This window comes from Ostrinia nubilalis, chromosome 13, assembly GCF_963855985.1.
Source record: "Ostrinia nubilalis chromosome 13, ilOstNubi1.1, whole genome shotgun sequence".
In the NCBI taxonomy this organism is placed as follows: Eukaryota; Metazoa; Arthropoda; class Insecta; order Lepidoptera; family Crambidae; genus Ostrinia; species Ostrinia nubilalis.
This window is the reverse complement of record NC_087100.1, coordinates 10,215,496-10,235,584: the sequence shown is the minus strand read 5'-3', so window position 1 is coordinate 10,235,584 and position 20,089 is coordinate 10,215,496. Positions and strand designations below refer to the sequence as shown.

Genomic DNA, 20,089 nt, shown 5'->3' with positions numbered 1-20,089 from the left:
TTCGAGCACTTTAGTACTAGATGATGTCCAGGGTCCTGATGATGGAGTCAGGAGGTGGCCATAGGAATTCCTAAACGAAACGGTGGAACTTATCGAGTTTGGGTTTGCTGGATTTGTCTTTTCGAGCACTTTGGTGCTAAATTGTATTGTAATTGAACCAAGGCTCTGAGATTGAGATACAACTAAAAAGTGTAAAATAAAATTATAATAATTAAAAAACTTTTTTAAAAACAAGCTTTTATTCTGATATGCAGTTGTACTAAAACGAAAAAAATAATTGTAGGTTCTTATGCAAGGTTCAAATAATTTCGAAAGCTTGTAGCGCAAACATAAAAGAGGAATAAATTCCATGCGCGATACAAGCTTTCGAAATTATTTGAACCTTGCATACAATTATTTTTTTCGTTTTATTATCATGTGTTAACGGATTAACGATTAACGTTAACTTGCGTTAAATCTTGCGAAATGTAACGTTTTAACGTTTAACGAAGTTAATTTTTTTATTAACTGTTTAACGATTAACGAAGTTAACTATTTGATTAACGGTGCCCAGCTATGCCTACCTGCAACATGAAGACATAACTAATAAGTACCTACTAACTTATTTTAGAGCTATCTATTTGTAGATTTGTCTATCTATGTAACACAATTTCATATTGCGACGCAGATAATCACTCAATTTTAACTGTGGTGTTTCTAATTGGTAAGCCTCTCGTCTTCAAATGTCTACTAAAGTACGAAAAATAATCTAGATAGGTAGGTACGCAGTTTTTCGGCTCACCTGCTAAAGGTTTTGCGTCCTTGACCTCCGGATCGATTGTGAGGTTGTGTGTAAACTTATGCAACTTTCGTAGACGTAGCTAAGGTCAGCCAGCGTTAATACTAAACATAATAATAGGGGTCAAAGTAGACATTATGTAGGTATACCTAATCTGTTATGTTTATTTCATTGTAAGAGAGATTAAATTCAGTCTGCCGCAGCTGTTATATAATTAGCCGCAGTCATAATCACCACACATGGCCTCTAATGAGCTATAACAAGCTGTTAACTACGGAAGACACTGAGATGTCCTCAGTCACAATTCTCAATCCCATGACATTACAACCCATGCAAAATGCCGTCTGGGGTGGTCTTCGTAATCTTCATACCGTCAAGCAACTACGAGCATATCCTAAGGTTTGGAAAACCGAAGGACATGATATCAATTGAGGATGTGCCCTACAAACCCTGCCGAATGGAGGTCGAGTTGCGAAATAAGAAGTCCAAGAGCATCCCGATACATTTGACTCAAGAGTATTATAATGAAGGGTTCAACCCCACTTTGGAAAATATAAAGGAAGATGCTGAATACTTCACTATGGAGAGCGTGAGTAATATTTTTATGAAGTATACACACCTAATCCTTACTTCATATAGCGATAGAATTTGCCCCCATATTTAAAGCCTCTTTTGTTCGAATTGTATGAAAGAAATCGCATCCTAGCGATAAGACCACCTAAATGTGCTATTCCAACTTATTATTCAATCTGATTGTCAACTTTGTATAGTAGGTACTATGCTTAAAATTGAGCTATACCTAACCTACAAGGCCTTTGGGTATTCAAATTCAGTCTATCACATTGATAAATTATTTATAAAACTTACAATACAATACAATACAATACAAAATCATTTATTGTGAATCATAGGTAAAATGGTGACATGTTACATTAGGTAGTATCACTATGTTCCGCTCAAAGAGCATACAATTTGTCAGACAACAATAAAATTTGGCAGTTACATAAACTAATTAGATTTATCGTCAAAGAATTCAGATATATTATAATAACATTTATTAATTAAATAAGTCAGTAAAGTTTTTTTAAATGAATTTAGATGTTCAATTAATCTAATGTTTTTTGGTAATTTATTTATAATCTTGGGTGCCATGCCTACAATATTCTTAGCAAAAAAAGTTGTCTTATAAGGATCCTTACATATTAAATTCTTGTCGCGTGATCTGTGATGACTTCTGAATAATGTTGGGTTTTGTCTGACGAAGACCGCAACTTCATAAATATACATAGATGGCAAAGTTAGAAGGTTCAACCGTATAAAGTGAGGTTTACATGTATCTGTGGGTTTTAGCTGGCAGATTGCACGTACGCATCTCTTCTGTGCTCTGAACACTAGCTCTCGGTCAGTAGCATTACCCCAAAAGATTATCCCGTATCGTAAGATTGACGCGACGTATCCGTGATATGCCGTTAATACTGTTGATTCATTGGATATCTTCCGCAACATGTATAGGGCATAAGAGAACTTACTTAGTTTTTTGCATAAAGATTGTATTTGAAAAGTCCATCTTAATTTATTGTCTAAATCCAACCCAAGAAATTTAACTTGCTCAGTCTCGTCAATATTTGTGTCAAGGAATTTAATGTCAAGTTTCGGTTTGTTATTCTCTTTAATTCTAAAATTCATCACATTAGTTTTGTCTAAATTAATTATACTTTCGACCCAAGTTGGTGTGAAGGGCAAATAAGAAACAACGCGTAATTTGTTGACTCAATGTTTTGTTTAAATTGGTAAGTAAAACATTGGGGGAGATAGTTTCAAATTGGTTTCAAAATGCAAATTTAACGATAATAATTTATGAACTCGGTCAAAAATGGTATCTTTTCAAGATTTCCACTTTTTACTCGTATGAAATAAGTCAAGCAATATCAAGCTTTACAAAATTGAGTCATATCAGTCATAATATGCAGATTCTGCAAGAGCTCCTGAACAAACTCCATGTTGAACACGTGTCATGGATGAGTGACAAGGCGGGAAACTATTTCGAAGTGACCTTCCCGCTCCCTACGGGGGACGAATGCGAGACCATGCTGCATTGCCTTACGCAACTAGGCATCGGAGTTCAGTGCAAATCCATTGTGAGGCAAGTTCTTTGAAAATATTTTATATAAAAACAGACTTTTATAAGCAGCTACGAGTATACCTACGTCTGACATAGCTCAATCGTAGGAACAATCTAATCAAAAGGGGAACCTGAAACATAAACAAAGTTATTTTAAACTATTTGAGAATCAAACCCAGGACCTCAACTATATAGTAGGTAAATCGTCAAACCAAATTTTCTATTTCTTTTTGTACAGTGTTCTACCGTGCAACGTCGTACATTCTGCTATAGAAAACGAACAACTCGACGAAGACACTTTATTGTAAGTTTATTATCATCATCATAAAGCATCTCTCTTTGAATAAAAGTTCTATTACTTAATTGCCATTTTTAAGTGACTCTTCCGTGCACAGACGTAAAACTGAAGACGCAAAACGATGGAGAGCTTTCGTAGAGTCAATAAGGTCGAAACTCACAGTGAAGCAAGTGGTCGATGGTGTTAGAGGCGGTGGCGAACTGTCTTTCGACTATTTGACGCTAATAATAACAGCAGAGTAAGTACTATAGAACTATATTGTATCAATGTAAGTAGTTGGTGAGTCAATCCATACAAGTTTTCAGCCAAGAAATTACAAGCAGGTACGAGTACCTCCCCAAATTACGCACTTCGTTAAGCAAATGATTCGTCTATGACTCTACAATACCTATTCCTTTTTTTGCAGCTCTTTGGCAGCTCTTGGCCTGGTGGAAAACAATGCTTCCAACATAGTAGCAGCTATGTTAGTATCTCCACTAATGGGCCCAGTGATGTCAATCACCTTTGGGACCATCATCTCCGACAGAAGCCTGGTCAGAAGTGGCTTCGAGAGTCTCATCTTAGGAATGTTCCTCTCATTACTATTTGGATTCATATTTGGACTTATCTTGGGCACGACTGAGATGCCATGGGGTTTTGGAGATTGGCCAACAGAGGAAATGAAGTCGCGGTATTTATAATTCATTAATTAGCTATAATTATCATTCAGATTGTTTACCCTGAATGATTCAGTGTAAACAAACGTCTGCTATAATTGTCTCTGAACAATGAAAGGTAGTTTGATTTTGTTTTATTTTTCAGAGGGAATGTAAGGTCGCTCTGGATGGGTGTTCTCTGGGCTTTGACATCAGGCACTGGAGTGGCCTTAGCCCTTTTGCAGGGCAGTGCGGGCCCTTTAATCGGAATAGCGATATCGGCTTCCTTGCTGCCTCCAGTCGTAAATTGTGTAATTCTTTTGATACCTCTTCTTATGAAACTTATTCACTTAGGAACATTTTCTAGTTTATTTTATTGCAGGGTCTCTATTGGGCACTAGCATGTATTTGGTTGTTGTACCCTGGCGTGAAAATTCCTCATATCAAGGGTAAACCATACTATGGCAATTCAAGCTATGTGCCACTCTACCACGACTACTTGCCGATTGAATTTGCAGTAAACGGTAAAAGAAATCTTCACATAGGTTTTGGCATTAACTTAAGATGCGTAAGGTGTTAATTTAGGTCTCGTTTTACGAAGAATAATGAAACCCCTGTTTTATTTTAGGTATCGTAAGCTGTTGCCTCACAATAGTTAACGTCATCTGCATATTCATAACGGCTATAATATTCCTCAAGATCAAAGAGGTGGCTGCACCCTACACTTCCACGCCAGATTTGCGCAGGTTCTGGGAGCAGGACATCAAAATAGCTAGAGAGGCTAACAGAAGCAATTTGCATAAAGGAGAGGCAGATGAACGCACTGAGTAAGTATTAAGAAACTTTGAAGAATAAAACGCACGTACCCTACACTACTTTACCAAGCAATTTTGTAATGAATCCCAACGGCAAGTCTTTATATCTTTTACAGATTGGTGTTAGAAGAACTGAATCAAGTGTCAGATGAAGAGGTAAAAGAGAAGCTGGAAGCAGCAGTTCAAGAGGCAGTAGACGACGAAACTTATCGCAAAGTTAAGAGGATGAGTTATCAAAGTCACAATGCTGACGAGGTAATCTCACCCTGATTGAATTTCTTGTAGCCTTTTAGGTACCTAATAAATAACTAATTTGGTGTTTAATATAAACTGCGTTTCAGGTAATCCGCACGATTGGACTTCAACCACGCACTCCCGTATCGAAAAGGTCCAGTTTAAACCTTACTGGTGTATCTACCCCGCGTTCAGCAAAAGCACATGCTAAGAACTCCAACATTGCCGATATAGCGACTTTGGACAAAATTCTCACGTCTCTTCTGGGCATGAGGGACAATAGAAGATCCTTCTATTCACATAGAGGAACCCCGAGAATGAGCAGGGTGCCTACGAGTTTAGGACATAACAGGCGCTCCGAGTCTTGGTCGGAGAGAATATTCGAGAATTCCGTGGTTAACAGCGTATTGAGTAATCTGAAAGCTAACAAGAGAAACTCTCCTGATGAAGAATTCTTTTTAACTCCAAAATAAGAAAATTATTGAAAGTTAGATAACTTTTAGATGGCAAAGCAAGAAATCGATATTAAGTTAATTAGTAAAAAATATGTATCGTTAAGAAATAGCATAGGCAAATGTTTACAATAAGTTACTGAAGTGTAATAACACTCTAGCTAGAGGTAATATAAACACAAACAACATATTGTAATCAAAATAAAATTATATTCTTTGTATAATTGTTGTATGAGTTAAAAATTAACAACTGTCACAGTAACAATAAATTACTATAATTTATATTGCTACGTATTTAATTAATATCACAGCACTTTTCCTTTTTAAGTTACATCGGTGATTTAACACTAAACAATGATACTTAATTATTTGGGGGTAAAAAGCCCTAAGTGCTATTGCTCATTGACTACTATTACTAAAATAATTATTTAATTGAACCTACATAATTTGTATTAGTTGTCAACATGATTTGTCACAAGGTTTATGGACATTACTTGCTTCTTTACTTACATTAGGTACTACAGCTTTTAATGATTTGCTATGTTTAACTTGTGATGTGTAAATATCGTACCCTAATGATATTGTGTTATCATATAATACTCTAAACCTTGTTGGCAGAAAATAGAAATTAATTACTTGTGCTGGTGGCCACACCATCCATTCTGCACGATATAGTGTTACAAACTTGTCTCTTACTTCCTCTTTAAAGTTTTCCAAAGGGTCATCTTCAAGTAATGCCAAACTCCCAAAAAAAGTGATGATCATAACAGGAGAAAATATTAACTGGTCCAAAATCAACTTTTTTATCACCATGTCTACTGTCTTTCCTATAATAAACTTGTCTAATACTTTGTACCAATGGTGGCAGAGAACTCCTACTGCTGCCCCAGAAAAGCCCATGTGCATAGTTCTTTTCAAGTCATACTTCTCTTGCTCCTTTGTATAAATTTCATATGATTGTTCTAAGCTATCTCCTAATGCTGATAAGCTTATGGATATAGTAACATTTGTGTACAACAAATATTTGTCACTAAAAGCAATTCTAACTACTTTTTTAAATTTTGAAAATGGACCGGAATTTTGTACATTTGTGGCTAACTTTCTCCAAGTGATTCCAAGGGCTTGCATTGTCTTGTCTGAAACAAAAGAAACATTTTGATAATGAAGAGTGTGACACTCAGTCAAGTTATGTAGAAACAAGAAAATATTTTTACTAACAATTTTAGGTCCCAAGATACCAAGTAAATGCTTTTATTATTGTTTATCTTGCAAATAAATTATTTTGAAAATAAGTCCTTGAATTATTCTTATCTACATTATATTATCAAATCTACTAAAGGAAATACTTATGAAAAAAGGAAATTCATATGAACACTTATCAATTTATTACTATGCAACTGGATTATCTCACACATAGCATCAATACATGAACTTTTAACTTTCACTTTTAAAAGACTTGCTGTGTTTCACATGAGATGTATAAATGTCATATCCAAGAGATATGGTGTTGTCATAAGCCACTCTAAACCTTGTTGGTAAGAAGTAAAAATTAATAACCTGGGCCGGTGGCCAGACAACCCATTCAGCTTTGTATAACGTCCAAAACTTATCTCTAACTTCATCAGTAAAATTTTCTAAAGGGTGCTCTTCAAATACAGCCACTGTCGCAAAAAACGACATGATTATAACAGGTGAACATATAAATTGGTCTAAAAATAGTTTCTTGATCACCATTTTAAGGGATCTGCCAATAATTATCCTGTCAAGTACTCTGTACCAGTGGTGACAGATGACACCGGCTACACTTCCAGACAAGGCCATCTGTGTGGTGCGACCCAGGTCTATCTTTTCAATTTCTTCTTTGTGCATTTCATAACTTTGCTCCAACAAATCACCGAGTGTTGATATGCCCATGGATAGCAAGACATTGGTGTAAAACAGATTTTTGCGATTGAATGCATCGTCCACAGCCTGTTTGTATGTTGTATATGCCTTTGAGAAAACTCTTCTCAATGTCATTAGCAAATTATAACACACCTAGAACAAATAGACAGACTGTGTTAATTAAATAAATACTGTTTTACAGCAATGTCTGCTACTCTAATGGCTTCATTATTAGTCTAAGCACGATAATTAATATAACTCTATCAAACATTCGTTTAAAAATAACACTGAAATAAGTTATTAAATGTCGCACATCAAAAATTTACGAAAAATTGCCGCAACACACAGGATTTGTATCTAGAGGCCATGCACTTGTAGAAAACATGAAACACACGGTACATAACCTATGTTTTCTTGTGGAATTAAATAAGACTCAAAATTCGGTAAAACTTTGCTGAAATGTCAGCTGTTTAATACACTTACATCTTTTAGTCCAAAAACTTCGGTAATTTAAAGAGTGACGCTGCGTAGAAGATACTGTAATGTAGTTTGAAATACTGCGTAGCGTTGCATTAACTTATTATGTAATGTCAAAGTAAAAATTGCTTTTTACTTTTGCACCAACATGATAATAACCTCCAAAAATAAATCCACGAATGTATGAAACTTTAAAATGTCAATTTGACATTGGTGACAACTTGACATGACAAATGACGGATACATTTGCGTTCGGAATCCATCGTAAATTAAAAATAATCAATCTAAAAATAAAATAATCATAGAAAGTTTAATCCATAAGTCATATTTTACAAATCATTAACATTTGTACGAGGTGTGATTAAACTTTACCGTCTCCATAAAGCTTTCTATTCCAAAACGCCTTCGTTATTTTATGTAGTTTTTAAATTTTTAATCTGTTGCTGTCGTCAGTTGTCACTCACTTGTCAGTCAATTGTCATTCGTTTGACGTAAAAAAGCATCTTTTTGTGGTTGCAATTTTTATTTTGTGTATGAATTCTCATAAAAATCACAATGTCCGGTAAGCAATATTACTATTAAAGTATCTTTTAGCAATCCTATGCACTTTTTGTAATAATTTAAAGAAAATGAAATATTTTAAGGTTGTACTAGTTTCGAGTTGAAATCGGCGTCTAAACTTCGTAATTTAAATCTAAAATATTTGAATACTTACGTCTCTAAATAACTAGCTGATTTAGCAATAAAACTCTACTGCAGCGTATACTGCAGAAAATATTAACTTTAGTCCTACACGTATTTTATTTTATTCACAATAATGTTTCAGATAAACTCAACCTTCCACTTGACCGACATGATATGAAGAATAGAGCCACATCTCATCTACGAATATATGTTGGTGGTTTAACTGAGCAGGCTACTGCTGAAGCGTTATTTGACCATTTCAACCAATTCGGCCAGATAAATGGTATAGTAGTGAACAGAAACTTTGGGTTCGTACAGTTTGAGGAAGAGTCTCATGCCCAAGCTGCTATTGCTAAGGCTGATGGAAGTGTGTTTCAAGGGAAAACTCTTAGTGTGAGAACAGCACAAGCTAATCCAGATAAAAGGTAATTATTTAGTAAAATAAGGCTATTGCAGGTAAGTTCCAATGATCAAAATAGAAGCATCAATAATATGGCCACTAAAAGAAGTTCATAAGCAATTTATGCTACTTTTTATCTAAATTAATGCAAATATGCTTTGCTGGGAAACACCCTTTTCATTAAGTCTGACACTACTATAGTGACCTATTACAAGTCACCTCATGATAAATAAGTTATTTGTAATATTTGCTTGTAAGTGTATTCAGGATTGGTCAGGTGATCAGTAAATGGGTATTTCAAACAACTTTTTGTTCACCTTCCCATTAAACTTCTTAAGCAGTGTATTCAAAATAAATTGATATGTATTTTATACTTATCTGATTTAATAATGGTAGATATCATACTTAACCTTTTGTTTACAATTTTTATTATACAGGCGTGAGGAGGCCCCAGCAGAATTGCCTCCAGCTGCAGCAGGAGAAAATGTAGCAGGGGAGGAAGACGCAGCTGAGGAATATGACAGCTACGGAAACTATATTGGTGGAGATCCAAGTAAGTTTTGTGTCGACTTTGTTACCTACTACCTACCTACTTTATTACCAGTACCTGTTGACGATTCTAAATCTACCAGCAATGCACATACATTACTGGTAGATACTATGCTTCAACCACACCAATGCATGCAGATCGCCATCGCCGGCGCCATCGACCTGTCATTAGTCTATGATCGCGCCGGCATCGCGGAAATGGCGATCCGCACGCGTTGATGTGGTTAAAGCTTTAAAATCGTCAATGCTAGATAGCTGTTAGCCAACCCAGGAGATCTTCCCCAAAGTCAGAAGACAGTGACCCTCCATGTATTTTATTTTTTAAATGTATTTAATTTGATAAAAAATAATTTAAATCTTTTTTTAAGAAGTAAAGAATGTATGATCTCCCACTATTTGTAGAATGTTTAAGTGCAAATTTTCTAAACAAAACTTTAAAAAGCCTCTAGGTTGTCTGGAAGAGATTGGTTTAAAGCGATAAGACCACCTACATTGTGGCATATCTTTTGTAATTTGTATACATATCTTTCTTTTCTTCTCTTGTGTGGTGTAAAATAATTCTGAACTTGTTGTTCTACCTACCTTTCTTTCACGTAGATTACCAAGAAGAATATGAAGAAAGTCCAGGATATGGACCGGGTATGGGCTGGAAGGATGCCCGGGGTCGGGGCCGCGGGATGCTCAGAGGCCGCGGGCGCGGCATGAGAGGCAGGGGCGCTCCGCCCGGCTTTAGAGATCGCTCCCCAATATCTGGCAGAGGTAATGGAATTTATATCTATAAAAGTAAAGGTCACTGACTGACTCACTCATCACGAAATCTCAAAAACTACAACTGCTAGGAGTCTCAAATTTTGCATGGGGAAATTACGAATTAGAATAAGACGAATCATAAAGGCGACTTCTTCCCGCGTTGTTTTCTGAATAAGTTACTACAGGCGACTCATGTCGGCGAGTCGACGGGTTTTGCATGTAGATTCAATGTTATAGAACTTTGATTTAAGTTCAGTTTGTTCCTGAAAGTTATACATACATAATTATAATGACAAACTTCTTTGATTTATCAAATGTAAAATTTAAATTTCTTCTACAATAGATCGCGGCTTCGACCGGTACCCTCAGAAACTGCCTGACTACCCCAGAGCTGTGCCGGTATCGGAAAGAAATGACTGTGAAATTATTGTGGTGTCCAAAGCACTAACGTAAGTTCTTTTTATATTAAAAATATTTAAAATTTTTAGATATACCTATTAAAAGTTAACAAAGAGTGGGCATTGACGCGGAATAGATACAGTCAGCGTCAAATAGTTTGTGACACCCAAAGTGACCAAAAAGTTGACAACACAACCGTATTCCGATTGATAACAAAGAAGTGTTGCGATCTTTTGGGTAATTCGGGTGTGACGAACTATTTGACATTTGACTGTATTTAGTGATATCAGACTTTACATTTAATAAAAATAGCTCGTATTACAAATGCGTAAGATGCAGAAATGTTTCAGCTTGTGTGTCATTAGTTAGATACCTAATTAGAATAATTCTTTCGCAGCGAATACGCGGAATATATCGAAGGTCGGCTAAAACATCTAGGCATCGTAGTCGATCTCCTGTTCCCGATGGAAGATGTCCCCATCGGGAAGGTACTTGGCAACATCGCGTCGAGAGGCTGCCTCTACGCCATACTAGTCATGCCGCAGAATCAGGAGCACAGATCAATGACGTTGACCATACTACACGGGTTACCGCAAGGTAAAAGATGCATGCTCTTACTATTTTACTCATGTTGAACTTGTATTTATTCATCTCTTGCTCTATTATGTTTTCAAAAGTAAAAAAGATATGCGTCATTTAAACGCTCGGGTTGGAAAACGCCACCATTAACGGAAGTCAAAACATAAAGATGGCGCTTAACACACATGACGTAGACGCTCTGAGATGAGAAGGCAATCACTTGGTGTCGAACCGTCAAACTGAGTAGACGTCCAAGAAAATATCTCAGTTAATTATAAACGTAGTTATAAAAAAGCTGACGCTTATGTATAGTTCATTCCCAAAATGTCATATATCTATAGTAATCTGACACACCACGGCCTATTAGCCACACTAGATATAATAATATTTGAACAACATGCAGGTTTCTGCCATTACAACCCGATCGAGTTAACTGCTGGAATGCGACTCCCTCCCACTTGCTTACGCCTCCCTGCGTTCGCCCCGTCCATATCAAAGCGTCGGTATGATGTCACGGCTTCCAGGAGCGCAGTTAATTCGGCCGGGTTGTAACAAAATTAATCATTTTTCAGAGCACCGCAACATGCCAATAGAAGACGCTCTCCAGCTGGTCTCTCGCAACTTCCAAGAGGTGCAGCGCGGCGGGCCGGCCGGGCGCGAGGCGGTGTACGCGCTGCTAGGACAGCTGGCCGACGGCCGCGCGCTCACCGTCATGCAGTACGACAAGGTCATCGAGTACTTGCAGGTGCGTTGTAGACATCATCAGCCCCTAACATGTTGATTTTCTGCATAATATTTCGTAATAAGAAAAGAGTAAATGAAACCATATTTTTCTTCGTTTTACGGAAAAGTGACGTTTTATTCTTTTCTTTTAAATTACTTTTTTCTGTCCTTGACACATGTCGATAGTCATAGAGAGATGCAGCTAGTTTCGCGCATGTTTCTTCAAGAGGCGCAGCTTAGGGGTCCTCCAAGGCTGTACACTTGAACTAGTAGTATAATCAAGGGTCCCACAAGGCTCGATACTGGAACCGTTTCGCGCATGTTTATTCAAGAGGTGCAGCCTAGGGCTCCTCCAGGGCTGTACACTGCAACTAGTAGAATAATTAGGGGTTCCCCAAGAGTATACACTGGGACTGTTACGCGCAACTTCCAAAAGGTGCAGCCGGGAGTGATGCAATACGACAAGGTCATCGAGTACTTGCAGGTGCGTGTAGTCAACATCAGCCCCTGACATGTCGATAGAAGACGCGCTTCAGCTAGTATCAGGCAACTTCGAAGAGGTGCAGCGGGAAGCGATGCAGTATGACAAGGTCATCGAGTACTTGCAGGTTAGTTATAGTTAGTCATCATCATCAGGAGGACGATCCTTACCCTCTGGTTAGGTTAAGTTGCCTCTGCAAAAGGGGGATTTGGCCTACATTCGCCACGTTGTCATGACGGATAGAGAAGACCAGACCAGAAAAGTGTGGGTGGTCCTAGATAGGTGGTAGTTAAAGAATATTACAGGTTAACTTGCTGATTTTTGTGTAGTTTGCCCTCCCGAAAGTGAATTACTTACCTAAATTCAGGCTCGTATTTAAAACTTAAAACTCGGTTCTAACTCGAACAAATGTAACCGGTTGATTTTCAAAATTGAGATCAACCACAGCCTTGATCGGTTCAGATTCAGTCTTTTTACCGCCTTTTTTAAATAAATAACATTCCACAGGAGCGTCGTGCGCAGCAAGTGAAAATCGAGTTAGGCGAGCCCACAACCCCAGCGCCGACGCAAAACAAAGCGTCAGTGGACCTTCAGCAAAGAATCCTCAGTATCCTCAACGACAAGAAGGTGCTTCCCGCCGTCACGCCGCCGACCCCGCCTCCCGCGGCGCCCGCCGCCCCCGCCGATAACAAACTACTCAGCGACCCGACCGTCAAAAAGGCATTAGAATCCATACTGCAAAAGTTCACGTAATTGTAAGCCATGTACACAAACCTATATTCGAGTAACCCAGTTCTGGTTTAATGACTTAAGGTCCTATGTCCCCTAGATGGGGCAGAGGGCGTCCACAACAGTCCTCCATCGCGTTCGGTCTTGAGCTTCGCGTTTGATCTCGCTCCAAGTCTTGCCGATCTTCTTCGCCTCGTCTGCCACAGTGCGCCGCCAAGTTTGCCTGGGGCGACCACGTTTGCGTTTTCCTTGGGGGTTCCAATACTTCCAATCCAGAGCCTGCTTGGGGATGTGATCGGGATCCCGGGAATACTTGTGTGAAATATTTAAACTGTATTTCTGGCGATTCCTGATGGCCGTGACTGTGAACCATAAACAAGAACTAAGAGGTGAAGTGATCCGAGTCTATGGTTTATCAAAAGTTTAGATTGTTTTGTGGAATATAAGACCAATGAACTTTTGCAGTTTAGTGCAATTAAAAAACGACTGAAATAGACTGAATCGTCTTAGTAATTTTCTAATTTATTAAATTCAAATTGCTAGGGCCAAATGTCAATCAATGTCAGTTGACCTAATTTGTTTGCACATTTGCCAAGGTTTATTAGTGCACTGTTTATTGTATATTTTATGAATATTGGTCAATTTACCATTCAAAATGAATCTGATTCGACACGCAATGTACGTACTTCAATATAGGTCTGTGGCCATGTATCTTATTTAAGTTTAGCTCGTAAGTAGTTAGTATAATTATTTTGAGTCAGTAATTTGATATTTGAATCAGATAAGCCCACCGATGTCAAATAGCAGGCAGCAAATACATAAATTTATTATTAATTATGAAGTAGAAAGACAATTTCTAAATAATGTTCCAAATGTGGAATATTCCTCTTTGTTCACTTGGGTGAAGAAAGTAGAACTTTTGTTACTAATGTATATTATGTATTAGTCAAAAAAAGGTACACTATTTTACGTCACTGACTTTGTTGGAGCTGTGCGATTCGAATAATCAATTACTGACTCTGTTAAGAAGATAAATGTTAAGGTAATTTGCAGTGATTCTGTGACCCAGAGCAATAACTTCATAGGGGAAAGAATCACTAGTATTGACTTGATAAAGATTAAAATGTGCGTACTCCAGTACGAATGTTGAAGTCGATCATCATTCATGAGTCTCCGAAAGAAAGAATTATGAAATGTGAACTATAATTACGAGCAAAAGTATGGAATCACCCACATACGTTTTATTCCGTCAGAAAATTGATATCTTCATTTTAATTTTATTAATTTTCATACAAATCGGATTTTATAAAATTTATTTTGTATGAAAAAAAAATGTTATCTTTCTGACTTCACCATACCATTTATATGCCCATGTTAACATGGGCTAGTGTCGGCTCATATACCCATTTACCTAACACCCTGTATAATATTACCTTTAAAATGCTACTATTTTTATCTTCTATTAGTCATTTAGTTCTTACGATCATTCGGAACAAATAGGATGATTCCATACTTTTGCTCGCGAGTTTAGTATTAGGTCTCTTGCATTAATTGACTCTCAATTCAGAAAGTAAAATTCGCCCTATTTAGTTAGTTTTGTGACACCATTATTTTGACCATTTACAATATTGATAACAATAGAATCGTAAGAAGTTGTGCCTCAATAAAACTTCATGTACCTATATTAGGTATAATAGCAGTTATAATACTAAAAGGAAAAAACAAAAAAGCTTCCAATTCACAAGTCTGAAACCCTTATAAATATTAAAATCGTTCAACACGAAATGGTGTCAAAATTAACTACTCCATTTAATTAGCTGTAAGATAAATTTCAATAGAGACCTATGTCGTACAAGGATGTATGCATTGATTTCTAATAAGTAAAAATAAAAAACTAGCAAATACATATTCAGTTTTATTCAATAAGTTCATACATTTAATTAGAGGTGGTCTAAGTCTCAGCAGAGCGAGCAATTCATTGGTGATGTGAAATGACAAACAGTGCTATTTAGTTTTTTTGTTATTTTTTTTATGTACACACACGAAAGTAATTTCACAAGTACTAAAAACTAACATTCTTGTATACTGTACACAATGTCAGTGTTGGATCACTTATATCTGAAGTTACTGATTATTATTTATGGGGTCTCTACAACATTCAAAGCGGAAAAATATTTTTTTTCGTCACTTTTCTTTATGAGAATCAAAATATGTCTACATGCAAATTGATTTGAAGGTGTCTTAAAATTCTTATCTTTAATATAAAATATAATAGGATACTACATGATTGTTGACAAAATAAAGCTGTCATTGGTACACCGCCAGCGGTGGAGAGCTTATGTACCTACCGATTTGCGGGAGATCACTAAAGTCCCTTTATATAAAAATATAACTGTATGTACTACGAACCAAATATCCAGCCTAGTAGAACGACATTTATCACGAATTTCTATGGCATACAATACTTTTAACGTCAATGATTTATAATATTGAATATTCAATTCAGAACTTCCCAATGAGATCAAGGCCCTGCGTCTTAGATTTTCAAAGCTTCTCTTTAAAAATCCCTATTTACCATTCTAGAAGTTATTAGCTATACAAGATATATAATAAACTAGGATAATATTAGGAATATCCACATCTTACTCTATATAAACATTTCCACAACGCCCTTACTACTACAGCGACTAAATGCCACCACACACCCATCGGACTCCATAAAGCTATCTATTTGGAAGAATTTGGTGTCAATCGAGAGTTCGATAGGTGAGCGCGATATTTACAAGGGATCAGTCAACCATGACTACACCGCCGGCACACTGCAGGCGCGCTTACAATCCTTTAAAATTCGTCAGCAACATTACGATGATCTTTCCGAAGGGTCCTCTTGCTTCGAGGGGTCGAAACCTTCTTTGATGTGTCCACCCGTGCCCTTGGGGTCCAAGTCTGTGGCCCAACTGAAGTGCATCAAAGCTAAGTGTGTATTGCCTAATTTATTGTGAACTTTGCCAAGTAAATAATAAACTAATGATTCTCTTGGAGCGATGTCTTTCAAATAATGAAGATCAGCTAATGCATCCTGTGGCCTGCCCGCCCGTAGAAGGACCGATGCTCGATGGAATCGGCACAGTGGATTCTCTGTGTCTAATGCGACGGCTCGTTCGAGGGTAGCCAGAGCACGGTCGGTTTTGTCCAGAGCGGCTTGCGCCAAACCAAGCTGACACCTCAATACTCCAGAATGCGGGTGTATGCTAAGCGCACGACGTATGTGCACTTCAGATTGTTTCCAGCGCTCCTGCCGCGCATAAACCGTGGCTATACCGAACCAGGCCACGTAATTCCGAGGATCAATGCTGACCGCAGTCCGGAAGCTCGCCAAAGCTTTATCAGTCTCTTCAGCTACTGCATACTCGTGTCCCAACAACGCATGCGCATACGCCGCGTCCCCATCGATCTGAACAGCTCTCTTGAAGAATTTGAGCGCCGTTTCGCGTTCTTTGTGAAGCGAAAAACAATTGCCAGCTGCTAACCAAGCAATGGGGTCAGTTCTATTCAATTCTACTAATTCTTGAGCTAAAGCTGAAAGTTGTGCCTCTCGCTGTAAGTGCCATAAACAGGTACTGTAAATGTCCATTCCCTCTGTGCGACATGGGTATTGTTTCCGTATTTCAGAGAATATTTTTGCAGCTGCTTCATACTGCGCTAGTTCGTAATGAGCGCGCGCGATCATCGTCTGCACCCACGGCGAAGCCAACTGTTTAGGCGTCGCGTCTTGGAACAATTTGATAGCACTTTTACAATCAAGAAAAGCAAGTGCTTTATATGCGTCACCTAATTCCTTCAATACATTCAATAACGCTACACCATTGGAATTCTTTGGCGTAAGTGTAGGAGTGACATCCATGCTTTTATTCCTATCGTTTGAGTCAACTGAATTTGTTTTCATGTTTTTGGCAGTCCTTTGTTTATTTTTTCTAGATGGGCTTTTGGGAGCCACAAACTTTCTGCTGGGTGATTTGTTGTTCTCCTTTACCGAGTAACTGCTATTATTATTACTAAACAGCCTGGACGACCGGCGAGGAGCTGGTCCAAGAGTACACCTAGGAGCAGGACTGAATACTGCGTCTTTGAGTTGGCCCATTTGTGCTCGTAATGAATTAACTATCTTCGGTATAGCTTTTTGCTCATTAGAATCGGTAAGTGTTGGCGTATATAATACAGGAGATTCTTCCATTGGCAACATGCCAAATGAGGGAGAGAATGGTATGGGCGCCATACCACTGAAAACGCTATGCATTCGTTTTACAGGTGCTTGAGTCTCTGGAGTAATACTTGATGACATAGTCATTGGCGTCCTAGGAGCCACATTATTTGGTGTGACATTGGCATTCAAATTAGAATTATTATTAGGAATGTTAGTGTTGACGAATGAAATATTTTCAGAGTTGCTGACTAGATTCACTAATGTTGATACACCAAATGTGAATTCAGTGTTACTTAATTGAAACACTTGATTTGTATCAACTTTTTCACCCATGTTACATAGTTGGGCGAATGATTTCCACATGAATGGATTGAGTGATAGTGCTTTCCGGTGCGCTTCAGCTGCTTTACTCCGCCGTTCTGTGATGTTGTATACCTTAGCTAGAAGCTGCAGAGCATATGGTGCTTGGTCACCGAATTCTGAAGCGACAATGTCTAGATTTGTTCCTAATGCAACTTCAGCATCTTTGTACCTGAAACAAAAATAAAAATTTGTTACAAGTTAAATTTTAAGAACCACATTCACAGATCTAAATATTTTATTTCATTTAAAACAAAAGTTTTTATTATAAGTTAAACGTTTTAAAAGGGTTGCCATGGGTACGGTGTAGGTGATATACGTTTCATAGTTATCGAGGAAAGCTAGGCCTGCCACTAGGGTACTAATTTTTTTTCTTTGTAATCATCATTCTTAAAAATGAGAGTACTGCAGTACAACAACACCATGCATTACCCCTAACCATTACTAATGGATGATAACTTAATGCTATAATCAATGAGGGCTATCGTTTTTATACTTAACAGTTGGCACCCCTGGCGATTGACAGGACCTTACTCTACAGTGGCGCCATCTTGATCAGTGCAAATGCGATAGTCCTCCTACCACTTTCGCGCTCACCAGTTGGTGCCACTGTCTTCGCTACTAGCAAGTGACAGAACCTTACTCTACAGTGGCGCTAACTGGTGAGCGCTAAAACGATAGCCCTCATTATATCGCTGCTCAATATTTTAGATGAGCATATCAAGACTACCTATTATTTAAATAGCCAGATATGTATGAATGATACATACATATTTTAGCAGAATTATTATAAATTTTTAACGTGGTGCATGTTCTGGTAAAGCAAAGAATTTTACACATAATACAATAAGACAAGACCAGTTTTACACATAACTTGTTTTTATGTAACTTATCAAGACTAGAATTGTACCTATTGTCTTTTTATATTTATACACACCGACACACATTTAGAAGTGAATCAACAAGTTTTCAAGTTGCATGTTGTAATTACTAGAATATTTTGTTCAAAACTGATTTTCTAAAAAACTATCTATAACAATCATTATGAATGTAAGAAAAGATGAAGAATATTAACATACAGTGCAAACTATAAATAAATAATTTTGGCATAGTCATGTGAAATACTTACGATTTTAAGTCTATTGAACATTTGGCTAGCAAAAACCTAGATTGTGGTAATGACAATGATGTGTTTTGTAGCAAATGATGGGCCTCATTCACACGTCCAGCTCTATAGTAGCATGTTCCCAACAAGAATGATGTTTCCTCTGATGCCACTGGAATTTAACAAATCGACACATTAGACAACGAACAGAGCTAAATAAGAATTACATCAAAGCGAAATTATTTTAGAGAAAACCACGGAAAAATCAATAACAGCTCAATCACAGGTGGTAACAATCATCACCTTGATACTTTGAGGGTAAGAAATCGAATTATTTATTACCTTCAGCATGTAATCTCTCAGCCAAAAATATAGCATTGTCGAACTCATAATTATTGAGACAATCCCAAACGATAACCTGTAGGGAAAATAAATGCATAATTTAGACAAAACTCTAGCAAAAACCCAAATCAATCACTGACAGTTCGTCGAGTAGGGGTTGGTGATCACCTGTATGGGTTCTTGAACAATCATCTTGAAACTATTTAGCACTTCTAGGATTGTAAATACTATAAAATATTTCACATCGCAAGCTACGATAATTAATTACACATTCACAAAGTAAATTAGAACGTATCTTTTACGACGGACATTTTCATTTTCAGTTTGTTGATTGTCTATGGCGGATGAATGTTACGAAAGCAGTGGTGAGTGTTGCCTGAACTAAAATGTAGCTGCCAAATACTAATACGTCGCACTAGTCGAGTAATTTAGTCGAGTTTATTAACCATTAAGTGTTCGTGACGTGAACGTGCATAAGTGTGGGCAAGTGAAGCAAAAGTCTAGTAAAGCAGTGCATCGTGATTCTTCTGGTTCTCTCAAGTTGTCCATGGGAGGTCTCAGTAAAGCACCACAACTTTACTGAGACTCAAAGGGTGGGAAGGCGTATCATCTATCATCCTTCATTATATCATTACTTGATCTCATTTTGTAACTCGTATCATCTATAAACTTGAAAATGGCACAAATCAAGTCGACCTCGACGTGTATTGCCAACATCATCAAAAAAGAAGAAGAAGAAAGTTCCAGGTCCAATTTACAAGTAACTTTGTTCATCTGGGTTCTCATTTCTTCTTCTTCAATCACGATGCACTATTTTGCTTCACTTGCCCACACCCATGCACGTTCACGAACACTCAATGGTTAATAATCCACCATTATTACACATTAATAGTCGCCCACACACGAATTTGAGGAAATAAAACAAAACCGCTAACATGACGCTTCAAATTCCCGCCAAGAAGTACGGTTCTCATATTGTCATCTCGGAACCATTTCACCCAGACTAAATAAAGTAAAGTGGTCGCTTTTGTTCATCTGGAATTAATTCACCCAGGTAAACAGAAGCGACTTTTTTCATTGTTCAAGTGG

The 20,089-nt window shown here is 37.5% G+C and overlaps 4 protein-coding genes across 5 annotated transcripts; 2 read left to right on the top strand and 2 right to left on the bottom strand.

Moving 5' to 3' along the window:
* The first annotated feature begins 998 nt into the window (after nucleotides 1-998).
* LOC135077317 (uncharacterized) lies at nucleotides 999-5,475 on the top strand. The gene is made up of 10 exons (XM_063971846.1): nucleotides 999-1,367; nucleotides 2,749-2,921; nucleotides 3,139-3,204; nucleotides 3,278-3,436; nucleotides 3,605-3,868; nucleotides 4,000-4,144; nucleotides 4,216-4,357; nucleotides 4,462-4,660; nucleotides 4,765-4,903; nucleotides 4,990-5,475. Exons 1-10 carry the CDS (start codon nucleotides 1,116-1,118, stop codon nucleotides 5,353-5,355), a joined length of 1,905 nt encoding a protein of 634 aa, XP_063827916.1. The 5' UTR covers nucleotides 999-1,115; the 3' UTR covers nucleotides 5,356-5,475.
* Nucleotides 5,476-5,524: 49 nt separating this feature from the next.
* On the bottom strand, nucleotides 5,525-8,035 carry LOC135077642 (mpv17-like protein 2). 2 transcript variants are annotated; one of them, XM_063972198.1, is made up of 2 exons: nucleotides 7,702-8,014; nucleotides 5,525-6,470 (listed from the first exon to the last, which is right to left on the bottom strand). In XM_063972198.1, the coding sequence occupies exon 2, from the start codon at nucleotides 6,460-6,462 to the stop codon at nucleotides 5,794-5,796; it is 669 nt and encodes a 222-aa protein (XP_063828268.1). In that variant the 5' UTR covers nucleotides 6,463-6,470; nucleotides 7,702-8,014; the 3' UTR covers nucleotides 5,525-5,793. The 2 variants fall into 2 exon arrangements, 1 of the variants encoding a protein (XP_063828268.1); XR_010258486.1 differs by lacking the exon at nucleotides 5,525-6,470 and adding an exon at nucleotides 7,150-7,371 and having other exon boundaries at nucleotides 7,702-8,035.
* Nucleotides 8,036-8,165: 130 nt separating this feature from the next.
* LOC135077641 (nuclear receptor coactivator 5) lies at nucleotides 8,166-13,065 on the top strand. Its single transcript, XM_063972197.1, has 8 exons — nucleotides 8,166-8,257; nucleotides 8,522-8,804; nucleotides 9,217-9,332; nucleotides 9,926-10,087; nucleotides 10,422-10,527; nucleotides 10,875-11,074; nucleotides 11,629-11,801; nucleotides 12,768-13,065. Exons 1-8 carry the CDS (start codon nucleotides 8,251-8,253, stop codon nucleotides 13,011-13,013), a joined length of 1,293 nt encoding a protein of 430 aa, XP_063828267.1. The 5' UTR covers nucleotides 8,166-8,250; the 3' UTR covers nucleotides 13,014-13,065.
* A 1,826-nt stretch (nucleotides 13,066-14,891) lies between these two features.
* Nucleotides 14,892-19,345, bottom strand: LOC135077640 (cell division cycle protein 27 homolog). Its single transcript, XM_063972196.1, has 4 exons — nucleotides 19,169-19,345; nucleotides 19,001-19,076; nucleotides 18,683-18,830; nucleotides 14,892-17,725 (listed from the first exon to the last, which is right to left on the bottom strand). The coding sequence occupies exons 1-4, from the start codon at nucleotides 19,190-19,192 to the stop codon at nucleotides 15,850-15,852; spliced, it is 2,124 nt and encodes a 707-aa protein (XP_063828266.1). The 5' UTR covers nucleotides 19,193-19,345; the 3' UTR covers nucleotides 14,892-15,849.
* Nucleotides 19,346-20,089: the final 744 nt, after the last annotated feature.